We start from the raw sequence: 19432 nt of genomic DNA on the forward strand, positions 1-19432 counted from the left end.
GTAATTATTTGTTGCTTATCTCATGTAGCTGTGTTCCTCTGGAAGTGCTCATGCTCAGTTCCTGAATGCTGGTGCAACTCGTGCCACAGTCAGGGTGGTTTTACAGCCATGTACAGTGCCTGGTTTAAACCAAAATGAGATAACACACGTGCAAAAGCTGTGTGGGGGCAACACCCTGCCCTTGTTTCTAGCAGCATCTCACAGTCCTGTTAGATTCTGTGCCTTCAGCCTGTGAACACCAGGCAGGAGAGATCCTAAATGGTAGCTATCTAAGTTCCTGTGTGTTACATACTTGCAGTATAAATAATAAGTAGAACTGAAATTGTTTTCCCACGTTTTCTGTAGTTGCAGTTTCCCCAGGAGTCCAACTTTGGAAGTAAAGTCTTGACTGTAGTCTCTGCTGCTGGCTTCCTCTGCCTCCTTCAGCAAGATTATTTGGATTCAGCAAAAGACTGGGGCATATTACTGAACATAGGCATTTTTGTAAGTGGACTTAAACCCCATCAACCTTAATATGTAATTGATTTGGGATCATACAGAACTGACTTAATTAATGTCATAATCATCTACACCCTGTCCAAATGTGTAATGTTCAGTCTGACTGAAAGAGGTAACCATTAATCTCTGTGCATGTATTTTCTTCATATGAGAAGTAGACAAGGAATCTGTCCTGGAGTAGATTTGAGGTTTTATTAATGTTTATCTGGTGACATTAAAGAGAAAAATGCTTTATTGCTGTGCAGTTGTCAGTTTGATTTAACTAGAAGTGAGGAGAGCCAGTGGTGCACGGGCCAGCAAATGCTCATTGCTGAATGAGTGAAATTCCTGTCAAGGCATTATTTTCTCTATGTGCAGAACTAATCATGATGATGTATGAGTTAATTCAGCTTATAGTTCAAAACTCCCACTGCTTCCTGCTGTGGTTAATTCTGGACTTACTCTGCTATTAATATAGTCTCCCATATTAAAGACTGTTTTTAGCCTGTCTTGCATATGTCATCTTCTTGTTTGAGTTGATGGGAAGATTTTATCATATAGCAGTGAAAGTTTTCTATAAAAGCAGCACAGAACTCTTTAATACTTTTTTGCCTTTACTAACATGATGTTTCAAGCAGTTAATTGGATATAAATTTTGGACTTACTTAGGAGGAAAAGTTACAGGTTATAAAGGTGTATTTACCCTTTCAAACTTTTTATCATTGGTAAAAGGACTGGAAGTATGAGTATCCTTTTTCAGAATGAAGAAATGCTAGTTAGTAAAAGTTCAGGTTCTCTTGTTTGTATCCATCTAGTAGATCTAAGTGTGTCTGCAGTAGCTATAACTTGTTTTTGCATTAGAGTCTGTAGAGGTTGGTCACTATACTCAGGACAACTGTGGTACAAACAATGGTTCTGTTCTAGCAGGGATGGCAGTAATGACAATTATTCCTCAATGGAATTATTGTTCCTCAGTGCTTGGGTATCTCTTGGCATGGGGTGGTGGTTAATTGGTTATTAGAGTATGCTTATAGAGTATTCCCAGCTTGTCTTTTTCTTCTGAATGTTTTTGTTTGGTTTTTTTTTTGTGAACATAATAAATATTCTAATCCTGTTTGCTTTCCAGACCTGTTTGTGCTGGATCCTTCCTTGTATTCCTGGACAAATAGGTTGTGAATAGCTGTGAACATGGTAAGGGTTTTTTGAAATGGATTTTGAGGTGTTTTGGTAGCAATAAAATTGAAAATGTTCTCCTTCCCTAGGACTAAGAATAAATTACCATAATGCAAACACTTTTTTTGGAGTGATTGTAGTTATTGGTAAATTTAAGAATTTGGAAAAAATCACTGTAATGCACATGTCTATTCTAAGAAAGCTGTGACTTGCAAGACACTTGAAATTTGTTTTTCTCAGCTGATTTTGGATGGGAAATGATTATGGTATTTTTTATTTGCAATTAGGGATTATTAAATTAATTACAGCTTTTGTAACTTTATGTAGAGATCCCTCAGTATTGTTCATGTACCAGTTAATTAAAAAAAAAAAAAGAGAGAAATCCAGTTTTGAGAGGCAACTGTGCCTTGTGTAGATGTTACATTTCTTGTCACATCTCCATTGTCATTGCAGATCCGAATTGCAGCACTGAATGCGAGCTCCACGGTTGAGGATGACTATGAAGGGACCTTCAAAAGTCATAAGACACAGACAAAGGAAGCTCAGGTAAGTAATTCCACTATTTTCTTAATGAAGTTTTGTCTTGGTGGGAGTTTTGGCCCGGTTTGTTCAACCATGTTATTTTTTTTAATGAAAGTTAAAAGAGTCTTGAACCCTCCTTTAGCAAACGAAAACTTCACTCAAATGATTTATTTTACAATAAAAGTAACATAAATGTTCAGCTGTATAGCAGAAAGTATTAGAAGTGTGGAACTACTGAAACACAAATATAAGTATATTTAATAAAGTTTTTCTAATAAATACATTCTGATTCTTTAAATCACAGGAAGCAGAAGCTTTTGCTTTGTACCACAAAGCTCTGGACCTTCAGAAACATGATAGATTTGAGGAGTCTGCCAAAGCTTATCACGAGCTCCTTGAGATTCGTCTCCTGCGAGAGGTCAGTGACCTTGAGAGAGTCACACTCCAGAAACTGTTTGCTGTATTTTGTCTTATTTCATTTCTAACTGGCTAACTAGAAATGTCAGCGTTATCAATTAGCAAGTTGTTTGCTGTTCTTATTACTTGTTTGGTTCCTAATGCCCACGTTGCATTTATTTTGTAATTTCTAGGCAGTTCTTTCTGGTGATGAGAAAGAAGGGCTGAAACACCCGGGTTTGATGTTAAAATATTCCACCTATAAAAACCTAGCACAGCTGGCAGCACAGCGGGATGACTTAGAGACAGCCATGGAGTTCTATCTGGAGGTACAGTGCAGCTGAAATTAGACACTGGAGCATTAATGTTTGTAAAAACTTTCTGAAATACAGACATACACATCCAGCATGTATCATTGAATACTATATTCTTTCTGATGCTATATGGGATAAAATTGAGTCCCCAGAGCAGTTGTGATCCTGCTGAAACTCAAGCAGTGCCAGTCCCTGCAGTGAAGTGGGTATGCATGACTGAAATGTGGATGATATTGTTTGTTGTGCTTTCTAGGCTGTGATGCTGGACTCCACTGATGTCAACCTCTGGTATAAAATTGGTCGTGTGGCCATAAAACTGATCCGCCTCCCCTTGGCTCGTCATGCTTTTGAAGAAGGGCTCAGGTGTAATCCTGATCACTGGCCTTGTTTGGATAACCTTATCACAATTTTGTATACCCTCAGTGACTACACAAGTGAGTAGAATGGGTGAAAAACATCTCAGTATGTGTGAATTTTATATACCAAGAAAAATGGTTACAATGAAATCATATTGGTTGAATGTGTATTGCATAAGCAATGCAGCAGGGTTTGATAGAGACTTCTACTTCATGATAGTGATTTTACTGAATTACAAAGCATGATGGTTTAGGGAAGTTTTGGTTACCCTAAAAATAAGTGTCTGTGGTCTCACAGATCAGAGCTTTTGCAGGATGTTTTCCTGTACACTGTTCCTTTGCCTTTCTATGTGTATTGATTTTGGCTTTCTAGTAATTTCCTGCTGCATAGCTCTAGGGTTTGGGTATAAATCTACAGTCTCATTGATAGCCAGGTAGGATTAATTGTAGTTACAGCAGTGAATACACTGCTTGCTTCACTAATGGAATCTTCAGTTAAGACATTTGATAACAAAAATGGTGAATAATGGTGTTTCTGTTTCATGGTTCTAAATTCTTCTCAGCCAGAACATACTTGAAAGTAAGTGAGAGATGTACTGCAAACATTGTTTAAACAAATTTAATTACATTATTTTTCTGGATACAATACCTAGGAAGACACAATAAGCTATTTTAACTGTATGCATGTAATTATTTGACACCTTACAAAGCAATTAAGCTAATTCATGTAAATGTCACATTAAGGTGGAATTCAGTTGTGTATGTGAGGCCCAGAAATGGGAGCTTTGAATGAACCAAAGCAGCCATTGACCATTCAATTTCTATTTCTCCATCAGCATGTTTGTACTTTATCTGCAAAGCTCTGGAAAAAGACTGTCTGTATAGCAAAGGATTGGTTCTGAAGGAGAAGATCTTTGAGGAGCAGCCTTGCCTCCAGAAAGACTCCTTAAGGATGTTCCTCAAATGGTGAATGTTGTCTTAGAATATATACTGTCTTTGGAGTGTAAATTTTGGGTTTGGGGTTGCTCAAAAAACCTGCATGAGATCTTGTGTTTTAACTTTAATACCTTGCTGACCTGCCTTCTGAATGATGTTACATGTTGATGCTGCTGACAGACTTCTTCAGGAATTCCTTTTGGAGGGAGGTAGGAAGAAGAAAAGAATATTATTTGTTACTGCTCATTTATTTTCATACTTAGATCTCTTTTAATCATCTGCCTTTGTTTTACTTATTAGTTCCTGATCCCTGCAGCATTCACTTTAGTTTTCTTAATTAAAACGAACCAATAACAACCCAAACCAAAATAACTCTCGCCCTCCCAAAGAAAACCTGACCAAAAACTCCCCACACATTACTGCTTTTCTTTCTGTATAGATTTTATAGGATGAGTGGGTAGGATGAAAGTGGGAAATAGAGGCCATAAAATTGACATTGACATTTGTCATTTCTATATGTATGCTATTAAGTTGATAACATAATGTTATGTGAATTCTTTTATTGCTATTTTTGTTATATGAGGGTATTAAACGAATACCCTCTAGTCTTTAATTAAAAAAAAAGTCAGCAAACAAAAACTTATCTCCATTTTTTATTATTTCTCAGTGACATGTCTATCCATAATGTGAATGTGAGTGCAGCTGAAGCAGGAAGGATCCTGAATGAAGCACTGGAGCTCCGTAAGAAGAGACAGGCGCTGCTGGTGCGGGACAGAGAGCCAGACCTCAGGCTGGTGCAGCCAATTCCCTTTTTCACGTATGTCATTCTGTTTTCTCTTTTCAAAAAGATCTCTGAAGCACGTATTCTGATTTCTGTGTTGTGCTTAAGATTTCTTCAAAACACCTTTTTGTTTTCCCTTGTAAAAACAGATTAACCTCCCAGTGTTTTCTTAGCTTATAGGTTGATTTGTTGTGCTTATAATTTTAGTATAAACCCCATAGCTATTAGTTTTCAACTTGTGATTTTAAACCAGTGATGTAAAAAACAAATATGGTATCTGAGAACAATTTGGCAGCTATTCCAACATGTTACTGGATTTTTCATATATGACTAGTTGGTATGCAAATTTTAAGGAAAGTTTAGCTTTTAAAATGGCTTTTACTATTGGGATAATGAAAGCTCAGAAAAAAATTGCAGTTCATTACTTGCAGGAAGATATAAGGATAAGATATAAGGATACTAATAAGTTGTTATATGTCTTTATTAAGGCATAAAGGTTGAAGTTTGATTTAGACTCTGCATGTAGTTCATGTTGCAGAGTTGTTGTTTCTGCTTGTGAATAGGGATGAGTTCTTTTGGTGTTGTTGATTGAATGCAGAACCTGAAAACTTTCTTTGACACTATTTTTTTTTAGCTTTTGATATAGAGTAATTTCCTCAGCAACTACTGCACCGACCTTGTGGTTTTTAGAGACATTTTTTGAGTGATGGGACAGGCTTTTGACACTCAGGTCTATCACTGTCCCACTGAGAAGCTGCTCTTGCTGTCTCTAAGCTGTTGGAGAAAAACAATGTTGAGTGCTCTTAGGTTTGTAAACATAATATAGAAAATAATGTGACAGGAACTGAAGACATGGTGATGCCATTGTCTTTCCACTTGCAGGTGGAAGTGTTTAGGAGAAGCCTTACTTGCCATGTATCAGCACCTCACCACATGTGACCCTCCTCGACCCAGTCTGGGAAAGAGAATTGATCTCTCAGAGTACAGAGACCCAGTTCAACATTTGATGCTTTCTCCCACCTCTACTCCTGTCAGTGTTATTCAGCCAACTCCTGTCAGCACTAATCCAGTGGTGACAATGCCAGATCCTGTGTTACCTTATACTCCAACCACACCCAACTTCCCAACTCACAGTCAGAGCTCACTGGACCCAGGAGCTACTGTAGGTGAGCAAGGTACTTCAGTCTAAGATTCAAGATATCCTTCTACTTACCTGGGTATAAAAAACACTTCAGAATTTGAGGCTATCTTTCAATTGCATGCTGGTGGAGTTAGTACCTTTTCAGCATATGTATAACATCTGATAGAAAAAGTGAAGGAGTATCTGACCTTTTCTGGTTTTGTGCTGTTGCCTCACACTTCAGTTTTTCAGTCTTTAAGATGAGAAAAATTGTTCATCCATTCCAGCAGTGATGCATATCAGACTTTTAATGCTGGGAAGGGCTTTGAGCTCTTTGGAATGAACGAGCTGTTTTACAAAAAGATGACTGTGTTATTTTTCTGCTCATGTGTCACTTTAAGAAGCTGAGAACACCAAGCTGTTAGCTATATTTATTTCAAATCCGTACGAGATTTTTTTGGCACTGTCTTCAGAAGGAAACCAATAAATCTCAAGTGTGGCTGTGTAATTACTTTTTTTTAAATAAAAAAAAACCTTTTTATTTGTCAATTTAACCAGGTTTTGCTACTTTTCCACTATATTTTTAGGTGACATATCTGCAGGTGATAAATCAAAGAAAGGAGTGAAGCGAAGAAGAATTACAGAGGATAGTGGTGAAACAGCCAAAAGGAGATCTGCTAGAGTTCGGAACACCAAGTGCAAAAAAGAGGAGAAGGTTGACTTTCAAGAGCTGTTGGTGAAGTTCCTTCCCTCCAGGTACTGTACAGCAGCAACTTTTATTATGAGATAATCATAGAGAGGAAGCTGTTTGTGGTTTTCTTTGATTGATATCCCCCCCAATCTTAAAACTACCAGTCCCATGTTATTTTTTTCAAGCAGATGTGTTGAATTATCTTTTGATAAATCTAACAAGATTGCTTTTATTAAAAATTGCTGAATAACAGTTGAAAAATAAAAAAGTTTTTACCACTGTTAAAGTGAATTAGCAGACAATGCATGTATCAAAATGGGTAAGATAATCTTGATTTGGACAAAAGGAACTGGGTGCATATCTCTGAATTTGTTTCAGTAATATATTTTCACTGTTAAAATTTGCCCAATGTTTCATATTTAGGTTTTGCCTAGTAATGAAAGAAAGAATGAGCACTTCCTTTATATTGTGGTTTTTGCCCCTCTTTCATACAGATTAAGGAAATTAGATCCTGAGGAGGAAGAGGACCCTTTCAATAACTATGAGGTGCAATCAGAGATCAAGGAGGAGAATTTTCAGCATGTTGGACCACATAGAATGTCATTTGATTCTACAACATTTATGGAGTCTGGTATGGTTTTCATTATAACCCCTGTTCTTTTTTGTTTTAGCTTTTGCCATATTGTTTGCTTTATTTTCTGTAGTTTCCTGTCATGCCTAGAAGATACAGAAGTATATGCTATTTTAAAAAGTATAATTTTATAGTATAGAAGTATCTCAGTACTAATTTTTCAAGTCTTGGGGATTGTTTAATCACTGTGGGCAGTAACCCTGTTGTGTGGAATTTCCCACTTAAACAGATTGGAATCTGCATATGTGCAGCACAGAAGAACTGCTGTGATATAAATGCATAACACAGTGTTGAAACTTAATTGTCTCAAGGTATGATCTGCCTCAGCCTTACAGGCCTTTGTGTTTATCTGCTTTCCAGAAAAACAGGATGTTCATGAATTCCTGCTGGATAACCTGAACAATGGTGGGATTTTGGAGCTGATGATGAGATACCTGAAAGTCATCAGCCAAAAGTTCCTGGTGAAGTGGCCTCCTGGCTTGTGTGAGGTGGTGCTCAGTATCTATAACAGCTGGAGAAAGCACAGCAGTAGCCTTCCCAACCCACTCCTGAGGGACTCAAGTAACCAACACATCAAGGTAATGCAGCACCTTGCCTTATTCTGTCTTTGCTGTTGTCTTGGTGTCAGTGTGTCAGAAGTACCCAGCTGAAATCCAGCAGGCACAGGTTTGGCTTAGCTCTGTCTGGAGCTGCTTGTCCCAGCTCTCCTAAACTTTGGTGCACTGCAGCTCCTGGAGCTGTTCCTGAGCTGAACAGACCTGGGTGATGCTACATGCAGCTCTAACCTGTATATAATGTGTTTATGCACACACACTCTCATAGAGATGTATTAGATATAGATGTATTTTACCCCTTTATTCTGTTGTTACTCTTTGTTTTTTCCCCCCTCCCTTTCCTTCTGATAGGACACAGTTTTGTTTTGTCATCAGGTCAGTACAGAGGCTGCTCTGTTCTCCCTGGCTGATTGAGGCTTAGCATTGCTGCTTTAAATAGAGTAAATACAGTGTAGTTTTAAGATATCCTGAAATTTAAAGTAAAAAAACCCCAAGCAACAAAACAAACCAAAACCACCTCCTCAGCATCACCATTTTATTACTTAATTACTTGAAGCAAATAGAACAAGTAGTAAGTTCTTTACAATCATGTAACAACCAGCTTAATGACAGAAGCTGATATTTCTTGAATTATAAAACCAGTTCTGATACTTGGCCACTGTGTCAGCCTATGTTATCTTTTTAATGTTAGCAGTCTGTATTCCTTTGGAAAGTTATTTGCCTTTGGTATGACTTCAATTGGAAATAGTTTTTCAGATCAAATGTTTTTACTTCTTTGCAAATGAAATATTAATTATAAAAATTGCTGTGTCCCATTGATGTCATTTACAAAACAAACAGAAGTGCCTCTATGTAGCTGATGTTAAATTTTTATACATCCTGTGACTTATTTATGTATATTTTTCACATGTATATGCCCTTTTTTAAACAAATGTAAATATATTTATAAGTGTATATGCTTGGTTCTCATTATTACTGCATAACTGCTTACCTGTATGTAAATTTTGTCTTATTTTTCAAATGTCAGTGCTACTACTATATTCTGGAATTGTGCTTTTAGCATGATTTGGCTATTTAATATAGTTTTATTTCAGCCAGATAAAAAAGTAAGTGGGATAGTTTTTTCTGACATCAGGCAATGCTGTTCTGACCTTCTTTCATGAGCTGAGATTTTTCTTTTTTAATGCTTCCAAGTATTGTTTGGTTTTATACCTGTTGATTTGTCAGTGATATTATACACCTTCTAGGCAGAAGATGTAGTTATAGCTTGGGAATAGAAATCCCAAGAGGACAAGATGAAGGCTTTCTTTGAAGTAAATTGCAAATTTAGTGATTTTTTTTTTTTTAATATGCATCTTTTAAAGTTTGGTTTTTTTTGTGAATACTCTTTTGATATCTCTTACTTTTTCTGAAGGATATGATGCTAATGAGCCTTTCTTGCATGGAGCTGCAATTAGATCAGTGGCTACTGACAAAAGGGAAGAGTTCTACAGGTAAGAACTTTGTGTCATTTTCTTCAGACTCTGAAAACTCTGGGGGTATATGAAGAAAAGTTCCCAAGAATTCACTGAATTTTGGAGATATTTTTTCTTAATATCTTCCAGATCTGTGTTTTATTGGTCTATCAATCGTTCGCCTTTAGTTAAATCAGTACCTTTGAAATTCTGATATGTGAGACTCTTTCCATGGGGTACCAGTAACTTCATGATAAAATACAATTAATTGACTTCCAGTTTCTCCACGAAATTGTCCTGCTGCCTCTATGAATGGCAAGTTTGGTCCTGACTTCCCAGGAAGTCATTTTCTGGGAGACCTGCTGCAGCTGTCGTTCGCGTCTTCGCAGCGAGATCTGTTTGAGGAGGGCTGGATGGAGTTTGTCACTCGGGTGTACTGGCTGAAGGCTCGTTTTCTGGCACTGCAGGTTGGTTCAGTTTTGGTTTAACTAACACAGCTTTTCCCAAATGAAACTCTATATTGTTCAGATGCAGCTGATTTGGGAATCTCGACTCTTTTAAACGTGTGGATAAAATCAGCTTAAAACATAGTGATTTCATTTGACTTTTAAATACAATTAACTTTCCCTGAGGGTTGAGGTGGAAATGAAGTAGGAGGTCTCACATGCTAAACAAATATTCAGATGTGTTTATTTTATGTCTTTGTTTGAATTAACTCGTGCTCAGCTTAAAAAACAATTATTTATGCTGAAATTACTTGGAATAGTATTGTGCAGCTGCAGAACATAAGATTTTTGAGGGTTTGGACTCGTGGACATCATCAAAGTCTCAGGAAGTCCAAAATGCAGATTTTAACTGAAGCAGACTCTGTTTTATTACTCTTCCCTCTGCTTTTTCAAGGTGGTATGGTTCTGAAGACTTTTAATTTAATATGCAAATTTTGAAGCAGAGGGTTTTAGACCTATCACTAAGGGAATAATTTGAAAGAAATGTTATTTGATCCCAGTCTTTCTTTTTCCCTCTAAGTGTTGCTTCCCCAGGACATCAAAGAGGGTTTTTTTGTGCATTAATTATGTTTAAATCAATTGTCAACTAGTTATGTGAGTCAATTTCGTTAAGTGTGAACTAACTTGTTCCTTCCTTTTTTGGGTTGTTTTCTGTTGGGTTTTTTTGCATCCAAGGATTCATTTTTAGTAAAGTTATTTAGGAAAAATGAGACTTCCTATACAACTACGGGCATTTTTTTTCCTTGGGATATGCAGACTTGTATTTTGCCTTTGCATTCCTTCCTGACCTTTCAAGTCCTTTGCCCAAAGCAGATAGAATTCATTCACTTTGTGTCTTCTGCAAATGTTTCTTGACTCAGTGTTTTAATTTGCACAAATGGAAGAGTTCTTTCTGATGGTTTACTCTTCTGCCTTTTTAAAGGAAAGGGATTTTAGCACTCCAGACTTATCTTACAAATTTATGCAGGCTGAATGCTGTTTAATCTGTTATTGAAATAATTGGTAAGATATTTTAAATTATTTTTGCTTTAGTTTGAGCTATTTAGTAGAATTGTTTTTTAATTTTTGAGAACATGCAGTAATCACACTGGCAGTGGATGCATTAAATTTAAACAATTTGTACAAGTTTTGGAGACCTCTTCTGCAGTGAGAACCATCGGATTTTTTTGTTGATTATTTTCCTCTGTACTCTTTCCACAGGGAGACATGGAACAGGCACTTGAAAACTATGATATCTGCACTGAAATGCTGCAGAACTCCACTAGCACACAAGCCAGAGCTGGCAATGAGTGTAGCATTGTGATACGCTTGCCTAATCTGCATGTTGATTCTGTGGTCTCTTTAGAGGAGGTAAGGATTCATTTGCAGGTGTGTGTTCCCTGTTCCATCCCTCACACTCCATCTCTCCCAGTTTCAAGTGTCACCTATGAATTAGTTCTTTTGTGATGGAAGTTTACTGTATCCCTGAGTGAGGATTCTGTACTTTGAAGATGATGTCAAGACTACTGTCTCTCTTTTTTGTATCTGTTGTTCCTGTACATCTTTAGATTGCTTTTATTCAAAATAAAAAATATTAAAGCAGCTGCATGTATAGCAGTAGATTGAATCAGCGTTTTTCTTATATTAAACATTAAGAGGTGAACTGCTGGGAGAAGTGTCAGTAATCAAATATATGTGAAAATAAAAGTTAAGATTATATAATCTGTGCAGATTGAAAAGAACCTAAAATCTCTGGAGAGATGCCAGTCCTTGGAGGAGATCCAGCGGCTGTACGAGGCAGGGGATTACAATGCCGTGGTGCACCTGCTCCGGCCAACCTTGTGCTTCAATGGCTGCGGCAGAGCCAAGCATCTGGAGTTTGTCACATCCATCCCAGAGAGACCTGCACAGCTGCTTCTCCTCCAGGTTTGCTTTGTTTCTTGAAATTATTCCTGAGAACAGGATGGAAGGATTTCTGGAGTGGGTGTTAACAGTTATGAGTCTTATTTACAAAGCAAAACATGGAACCACATCTGTAAATGCTCTGCAGAGCACAGCTGTATTGACATCATTAGCAATGTGCCAGCTTTTGCTGACTGACAATGTGGCTGAAGTTACAAGGTGTTGAGGCCTCCATGAAATGAACAGAAACTTGAATCATTTGGTTATTTTATGGATGAATTCATGCTGCTGTTGACTATATGGTGACTTAGAACCATTCTGAAACTTGGTTATCTAGCATATGAATGATTTTTATGCTGTAAAGGCTCTCTCCTGCATGAATGAGAAACTGTTGGTACATGCAGTATGATTGCTGTAGAGTTAGGCCATTTGACACTAAAAATAAGAGTATAAATGAGCTCAGCTGTGAGTATATTAGATTATTTGGAGGGAAAAAGTTTGCACGAAAAAAGGCTGATGGTCTTTTTACTGGACTGAACCAAATCCTACAGTTTCCTTGCTGTCTCTTGACCCAACCTCTTGAGGGTGGCAAGAAGCAGGAGAATGTTACTATTACACTGACCTTAGAGTTGCTACTTTGTTATTTATGAAGTAATAAAATGGTAGCACATGATCAAAAACATCCAAACCCTGTTTCTTGTATGGGCTCTATTCAGATGTAAGTCATTACAATTACAGACCTACAGCCATTCCTTTCCTATTTTCTTTCCTTGCATCTCTTATTAAAGCAGAAGGATGTGATGATTTTTTTTTGTATTTAGATCATACTTGTGTATTTGTCATCCAGGATCCATGCATCTCTTATTGTCCTTTTAATATTGTATTTAAAGGTGCTCTGTTTCATTTCATTTAAGTAATCACATTAACTGAGTGTAGTGTTTTGCTTTGCCCTGCTGTGCATTCACGTTTAAAATAAGCTCCTCATTGTTATAATAGATCTTTTTCATGTTTACATTCCCTAGGACTCCCTGCTCAAACTGAAAGACTACAAGCAATGCTTTGAATGCTCAGATGTTGCCTTGAATGAAGCAATTCAGCAGATGATTAATATGACAGCAGCCTCTGCTAAAGAGGAGTGGGTTGCTACGGTAACACAGCTGCTCACAGGAATAGACACTTCATTATCATCAGTTAACAGCATCTTGAAAGACTCTTCTGTCACACCCAGCCTCGTTAGGTTAACAAACAACCTGATCCAGGTAACCCAGGCCCTGCACCAGCAGGGATGTGTTGTGTGCTGCTGATACAGTTGCTGTGTGAATTCCTTCCCACTCCTAGAGATGGTTGTGGTTACATTTCTGTAACATTTTTGTGAAGATGGGTATTATCAGGTTGTGTGGGCATTGTCATAGTCTGCAGTGTGACAGACTGCACTGAGCACACACCTGTGCTAGAATCAGTCCCAGCAGGTACCTTTAGATACCAAGCTGCCTAAAACAATCAAAATATGGTGCTAAGGTACCATATGGTGCTAAGGTAACCCAATACTGGGGTGTTAGGCTATTTGAAGTGGTGATAATGTGAAGATTGAGCTGCCTGGGTGTAGCTTGTAAATTATGGCTCTGATTTGCCTGTATGTGCTTCAGGCTGGAGGGCAAGCTCCCATAAACCTTACAGGCATGGTAGAACTGCTTGCATGTGCTGGTCAAAGGTAGGTGTTTTTCTAGTAAAAACAGAGAGGGTGATCTGGACAGGGCAGGAGAAAAGTGAAATGTGAACTGTTTCTAGAATTATTAATACAGCTAGTTTTAGCCTTTTACAGAAGGTACTTTCAAACCTCAAAACTGAATGAGCATTTTCTACCCAGGTAACAAATGGCAGACTTACAAATGGCAGTTCTATTAAAAAGCAGGTCAAATTAATGTCAGAATTCAATGTGCTTGCAATTCTCAAATCTCCATTTACTTCAGTAAAAGCCAAGAGCCCTTCACTATTTACAAAATCATATTCTCATTGTGCAAAGTTGTATGTGTTAGGGAATGTAATGGAATTTTGGAGAGCAGAGTGTTCAAGCATATCATTTATATAGCATCTTTAATGATTTTAGTTGATCTTCAACAGTTGTTGTAAGACCTGCAGAAATTTTTTAAGTTCCTTTTTACCTCGGTTGTAGAAAAATTTCTTGTACAATAATGAGACCTAATAATGCTAAGAATCAATGCTGTGTATTTGCTTACTATGAATTGCTTGTATAGCATCTTAACAGAGACAAATCTAGGTGGAAAATGAGGGTGCAGGAGGAGTGTCAGAGTAGGGCAAATAATCTACTACTATTCCTTTACTGATTGATCTACCTCTAGCATTTTTACTGCCACTTGTGAGAAGCTGAGACTCAATTTTAGATTATTTCCTTGGGGTAAACCTGTTGCCAACTTTGGGTTGTTAGGAAAGGATTCACACCTGAACTTTGTCTTGTATCACTTTGTCTGTATAATGTCTGTTTCTTTATTAGATCATAGACTGCAGCATGGCTGTCCAGGAAGAACCAAAAGAGCCATATGTGTCCTCAGTGCTTCCATGGATTATCCTGCACAGGATCATCCAGCATGAGGAGGATGCTTTTCGATCCCTTTGCTGCCAGCAGCAGCAGAACCAGGGAGAAGAAGGTGGATTATTTCTTCACTTTTACATATTGGACCTGAGCTCTTTACCATCTAGCTCAGGAATATAAGTAAATATATAGTAAATACTTGTTTGTTGTCTTACCTTGCTGGCCAAAGGGAGTAGAGGGCTATGCAAGCATCACTTTCCACCAGAGAGGAGGCTTTTTGCCATATAAAGTATTCACTCAGGTTTAACTTAGTTCTGTGCTACTCTAATATTTACCAATTTCTTTCTTCCAGTGAATCCTGATACCCCTATGTTGCCTTCTTCACTTATGCTGCTGAACACAGCTCATGAGTATTTGGGAAGGAGATCCTGGTGTTGCAATTCAGATGGTGCTCTGCTCAAGTTCTATGTAAGTATTGGCATGGTGGAATAACTGAGATTGATTCTGATTGATCTCTGAAAGTCACCTGACCAAGCCACATCTCAAAGCAGGAAACAAACTTCAAAGTTAAATTGTTTATTGCCTTGTCTTCATGTTAAATATACACTTTTAAATCCACTTTCCATCTCCTCCCAGACAAATATATGCAAGTTTCAGTCACTTTAATCTGAATAGCAAGGGCTTGTTATTCCAGAACCTTTTCTGGATTGGTCTGCTTCAGTCATACTTCCCATTGTTCTCTGGATTTACTTCACTGAGAAGAATAATTGTTTTCTTTTGTTTTTTCTCCTTTGTTTTGCTTCCTGCACTCGTATTTTATTTTGTTCATGAGATTTAAAAGGGAAGTAAGAATAATCAGGCAGTCTGATAGAACTGTACATCATTCAGAAGCTAAAAAAAACCCTATAGTGTTACATCTTTAAAATTGCTGCTAAAATAACACAGTTGGATTCCATATTCATCTTGTCTCAGTGATTCTAAATAAGTTGCTCACTTCACAGAGCTGAATTTGTCAAGTGTTAGGTAGGGTTTGCACATTTTCAGTGTACGTAAATACTGTTTATCATGTAAAAATAACATATTTAAACTTTCAGCCAAGAAAATTCAGTTTTGAACAGCTTGGTTGTTTGCTTCTTCCAAATCATAAGAGTAAAGATTTGCAGGCCATCCTCTGTCCTCAGTTGCTCAACTGGAATGCTCCTGATTGCTCCCACATCCTGTGGTGTTATCTGGATTTGCTCTGGAGCTGTGATGAATTTAATTGTTCTATGGTTGATAAATTTGTCTTGTTTGATTATACCTACCTCGATTTTATACCACAGTCTGAAAAAAATAGCAATTCTATTGTTTTCATGTTATTAACTAAATATTATTTGAAATATACATACAGAATTCCATCTGTTGAACAATGATGAGAGTGAAGGATTACTTTAGCTCTCCATTTTTCTGTGTTAAGGCTGTTCTTTGCTCTCTTGTTTAGATGAGTGTGTTACATCTCATATGCTCCAGAAATGGTTGTCTGGGCAATAATGCTGTAGCATTATTAGATGAAAGGACTTATCCATTCATGGTTGACCTTTTTAAGATTATTCCTTGAAGTCTCATTATTACACCAGAAAAGAAATTTCCCGTGGTTAAGTAGAATATTTCTCTGTGTTTGCTCATTTTATCTTAGCTCAGAAACCCAAGTTTTTCCCTGAGCAGAGCACTGACAGCCTGGGACAGCCTGGCTGCTGGCAAATCCCAGATAATGGGGTGCTGTGGCATCCACAGAGCTGTACTCTACAGGGACATTTCAGTGGCACTTCACAGATTCAGCTTGACTTCACTGAGGTTTATTACCTTCAGCCAAGAAAAAATCATGATTAGTTCTGCATAGAGCTACTTAGGAATCTCTTAATTTCCCTTCTCAGCACTCCCTGGAGCTTATTAGCCCAGCTCAGTGCCAGACCCCATCTAGCTCTGCATTTGAGCAGCAGCATGTCCAGCACAGTAATTTAGACAGCTGGGAAGGATGGCACAGAGAGCCTGAGGGGTTCTGCAGGAGTCAGCTCAGCCTGCTAGGAGTGAATGAGCAGTGTTTGAACTGAGGCTGATTCAGAGTGGAACTCTCAGATTATCTCTCTGTCCTGCTCTCCTCAGCCTCCCTGGTGTTAAGAGCATAATGCTGATACACCTGAGCTGCCCCTGCAGGGACTCCAGAGGGCTTATTAGCTCAGGCTTGTGCTTCATGAAAATAGATGGGCTGTTCCCAGGCTGAGCTTGCCCACAGATGAGTCTGAATTATGCCTGAAAAATGTGTCTGGACCCAGAGCCTGGGGACTCACAGAGTATGGGCTGTGAACCTGGGCAAAGTACAGATGTTTGAGAGCTGGCCATGTATTTGCAGTGAGACCTTTGCAAATGTCATCAGGTACTTTAAACAAAAAGTTCCATTTTCAGTTACAGAATTGCCCACTTCTTAAACTAAAACATAATATAATATTATTAAACACAAGAATTTAGTTTTCAGACATGAGAGGATATTGGAAGGATAGGGAAAGACAAAGAGAAAATCATTTGGAGAGAAAGGCAGCTTCAAGAATGTGAAAAGTGTGTTTCACAGAGCAGTGTGAAATGATCACCTTCTGTAGGTGAATTGTCTGCTCAAGGACCTTAGATTGCCTGTGGATGAATGTGCTGTGCAACAGAAGGTGTTAATATTAATTAAGGCCTTCAGCAATAGTCTCTATTGTTGAATTAAGAATTATTAGTAATTCTTGGGTTCCTGCCAAGACCTTAAAAGTTGAATAAGAACACAGGAGATTGAATGCTGTTCAAGTGAGAATTCTGTTACTGCTCTTAGATGTGCTTTTGTTTGCAGCAGTAGGAATATAAGGCTTTTGTTATAGTATCCTCTGATGCTCACTGTTTTTCTTCAGCTTATTTAGCTGTACTTTCTGTAAATTTCAAACATTCACAAGTTCATACAGAGAAAGTGCTGGCAATAAGATGTCTGCTGGGACTCAGAATGAATGAGTCTGCTGTGACTCCACATGTCATTGAAATGCTTTCTAAGAATTGTCTTTGCTTTTATTTTCTTAATAAACAGTACCTTGATCTTAGTACAGATATTTTAAGCAGAAGAGAATCAGCATTTTGTATTTAATTCCAGCTCTTAAAAATGAGCTTCTTACATGCAGAATGTCAGACTTTTGCCTTGTAATTCAGTGTTTATATTGACAGGAGAGCCCATCATGATGAGAAGCTTCTTGTAGGATCATATATAAGTAATTGAGTTTGCAATCCTAGGTGCTGAAAAATGATAAATTGTCACAAATAAACATTTATTTTTTTTTAATTGAAATTCCATAGTGGAACACACTGAAGGTGAATCTTAAGCCTCAGTGGTTGTGTGGGTTTTGCTTTGGTTAAGAAATAAATATCCAGAATCCCCCTACACAGGTTATTCTTGGTGAGCATATTTTTATTGACCTTGAAATGTCTTCTTGGAAAGTGTTTCTTTCTGGTTCATTTTTTATGGAAGTTTAGTGAGAATTTTTAAAGAGTTACCTTCCTTCTTTTGGCACTCAGCTGCACTTTTTATAATGAATGTCTTAAAGTATCAGCATCTTCCAAAATATTCTACTGATGGGTACTTTCTCTTGTGGTGTTGAAGGTAAAGATAGCAACTTGCTACAGTGTTTAGTAATTTGGGATCAGTCCAGCCACTTCCCTTGGTGTGTAGCCATCTGTGTAATACTGTTCACACTGTTCAATTCTATAGTCCTCTTAGCCAGATTTTCATTAACTCTCTCTCCTCTTTTGCTGCAAAGTCCTCTCTCTCCTGCTTTTTTTTGTGCAGAGGAAATTCTCTGGTTGTGAGTTAGGGCAGAAATCCTTCTGTACCTTTTCCTTATTCACAGCATTGATGAGCTGTAATTCACAGTTATATTCATAGAGGCAGCTTGGTGTGTAGAGGAGAATTTTGAATGATTTTAAGTCTGAAACATGAAACTGATATTTAATCTCATTGATTAAAGATAAGTGTTTGTGAAATTACACAGGAAGAAAAATAAAAGCACTTCAGTGCTGCGGCAGTGCCATTGGTATGACTTGTGTGAGACCAGTTTACAGAAATACATGAGAAATATTTGGTTTTTATTGGGAAAAAATCAATGTAGTCCCTTCAAGTTGTTTTCATGATCTGCTTTCAGACACCTCTGCAGCTCACTGTGATCTGCAGGTGACCTTGTCCTTCATGCTTGGCTTGTAGGTTCAGGTACTACAGAAAGAACTTGCAGCTTCCACTTCTGAGGATACTCACCCATACAAGGAAGAGCTGGAAACAGCCTTGGAACAATGTTTTTATTGCTTATATGGTTTCCCTAGCAAAAAAAGCAAAGCAAGGTACCTAGAAGAACATTCAGTGCAGCAGGTAAGTTATATGTTATCCAATGTCAGTGGAATATCCTGAAGTGATGAAAGATGCAATCTCACTTTGTTCTAATGCACATTGGTATATTTTGGGGTAAGATTACTTTTCTTCTAAATTTTATGTATTTTACACATTGTAGAGAATAAACTAAAAGTTTTCATATTTTTTTAAATTATAAGTATAATTAGTCTGATATTTTAAATTAAATGCTAGTCTTACCCATAGTAGTCTGCTATCCTGAAAGTATTGAGAAACTGATTTTATTAAGTTATCATTTTCCAATTTTCAGCTGAGAAGAAGTTCAAGGTTGAGGAAAATTTAGAGAGAAAAAGTCAACTTGAGAGAAGAAAACTTTAGCAGCCAGCCTTTCAGTTCATGAAAGTGAAAAATGTTACTGTTAAAAGTTTGCAAGTACATTATATTATGACTTGTTTTGACATCTCTCATGGTAAATACCTGACAACTGTTTGTGAGAAATGTGAAATTCAGTCAAATGTAGGAGAAGGGCAACTACAGAGTGCTTCTGGAAGAGGGTTGTAATATTAAGGGAGGAAGAGAAAAATACAGGACAGCAATACAATGCCCTGCCTTGAGAAACATCCCTGATGTTCAAAAACCCCAGACTATTTTGCACATACCAAATGGAGATGATCATAGAATTAAAGATCAAAA

General features: G+C 37.6%; 1 protein-coding gene across 1 annotated transcript in view; it reads left to right on the plus strand.

Moving 5' to 3' along the window:
- Positions 1-19432, plus strand: part of CABIN1 (calcineurin binding protein 1) — a 106609-nt gene that overhangs the window by 684 nt on the left and 86493 nt on the right. Inside the window, exons 2-21 of the mRNA XM_079322756.1 lie at positions 346-483; positions 1604-1668; positions 2104-2196; positions 2477-2590; positions 2763-2897; positions 3136-3316; positions 4075-4204; positions 4842-4991; positions 5838-6130; positions 6663-6831; positions 7261-7397; positions 7758-7975; positions 9366-9444; positions 9685-9872; positions 11112-11261; positions 11622-11816; positions 12815-13051; positions 14305-14458; positions 14696-14811; positions 18599-18760. Coding sequence (XP_079178882.1) covers positions 1666-1668; positions 2104-2196; positions 2477-2590; positions 2763-2897; positions 3136-3316; positions 4075-4204; positions 4842-4991; positions 5838-6130; positions 6663-6831; positions 7261-7397; positions 7758-7975; positions 9366-9444; positions 9685-9872; positions 11112-11261; positions 11622-11816; positions 12815-13051; positions 14305-14458; positions 14696-14811; positions 18599-18760 — 2904 coding nt within the window. The 5' untranslated portion in view covers positions 346-483; positions 1604-1665. The remainder of the gene's footprint in view (positions 1-345; positions 484-1603; positions 1669-2103; positions 2197-2476; positions 2591-2762; positions 2898-3135; positions 3317-4074; positions 4205-4841; positions 4992-5837; positions 6131-6662; positions 6832-7260; positions 7398-7757; positions 7976-9365; positions 9445-9684; positions 9873-11111; positions 11262-11621; positions 11817-12814; positions 13052-14304; positions 14459-14695; positions 14812-18598; positions 18761-19432) is intronic.

Source organism: Erithacus rubecula, assembly GCF_903797595.1.
Source record: "Erithacus rubecula genome assembly, chromosome: 19".
NCBI classification, from domain to species: Eukaryota; Metazoa; Chordata; class Aves; order Passeriformes; family Muscicapidae; genus Erithacus; species Erithacus rubecula.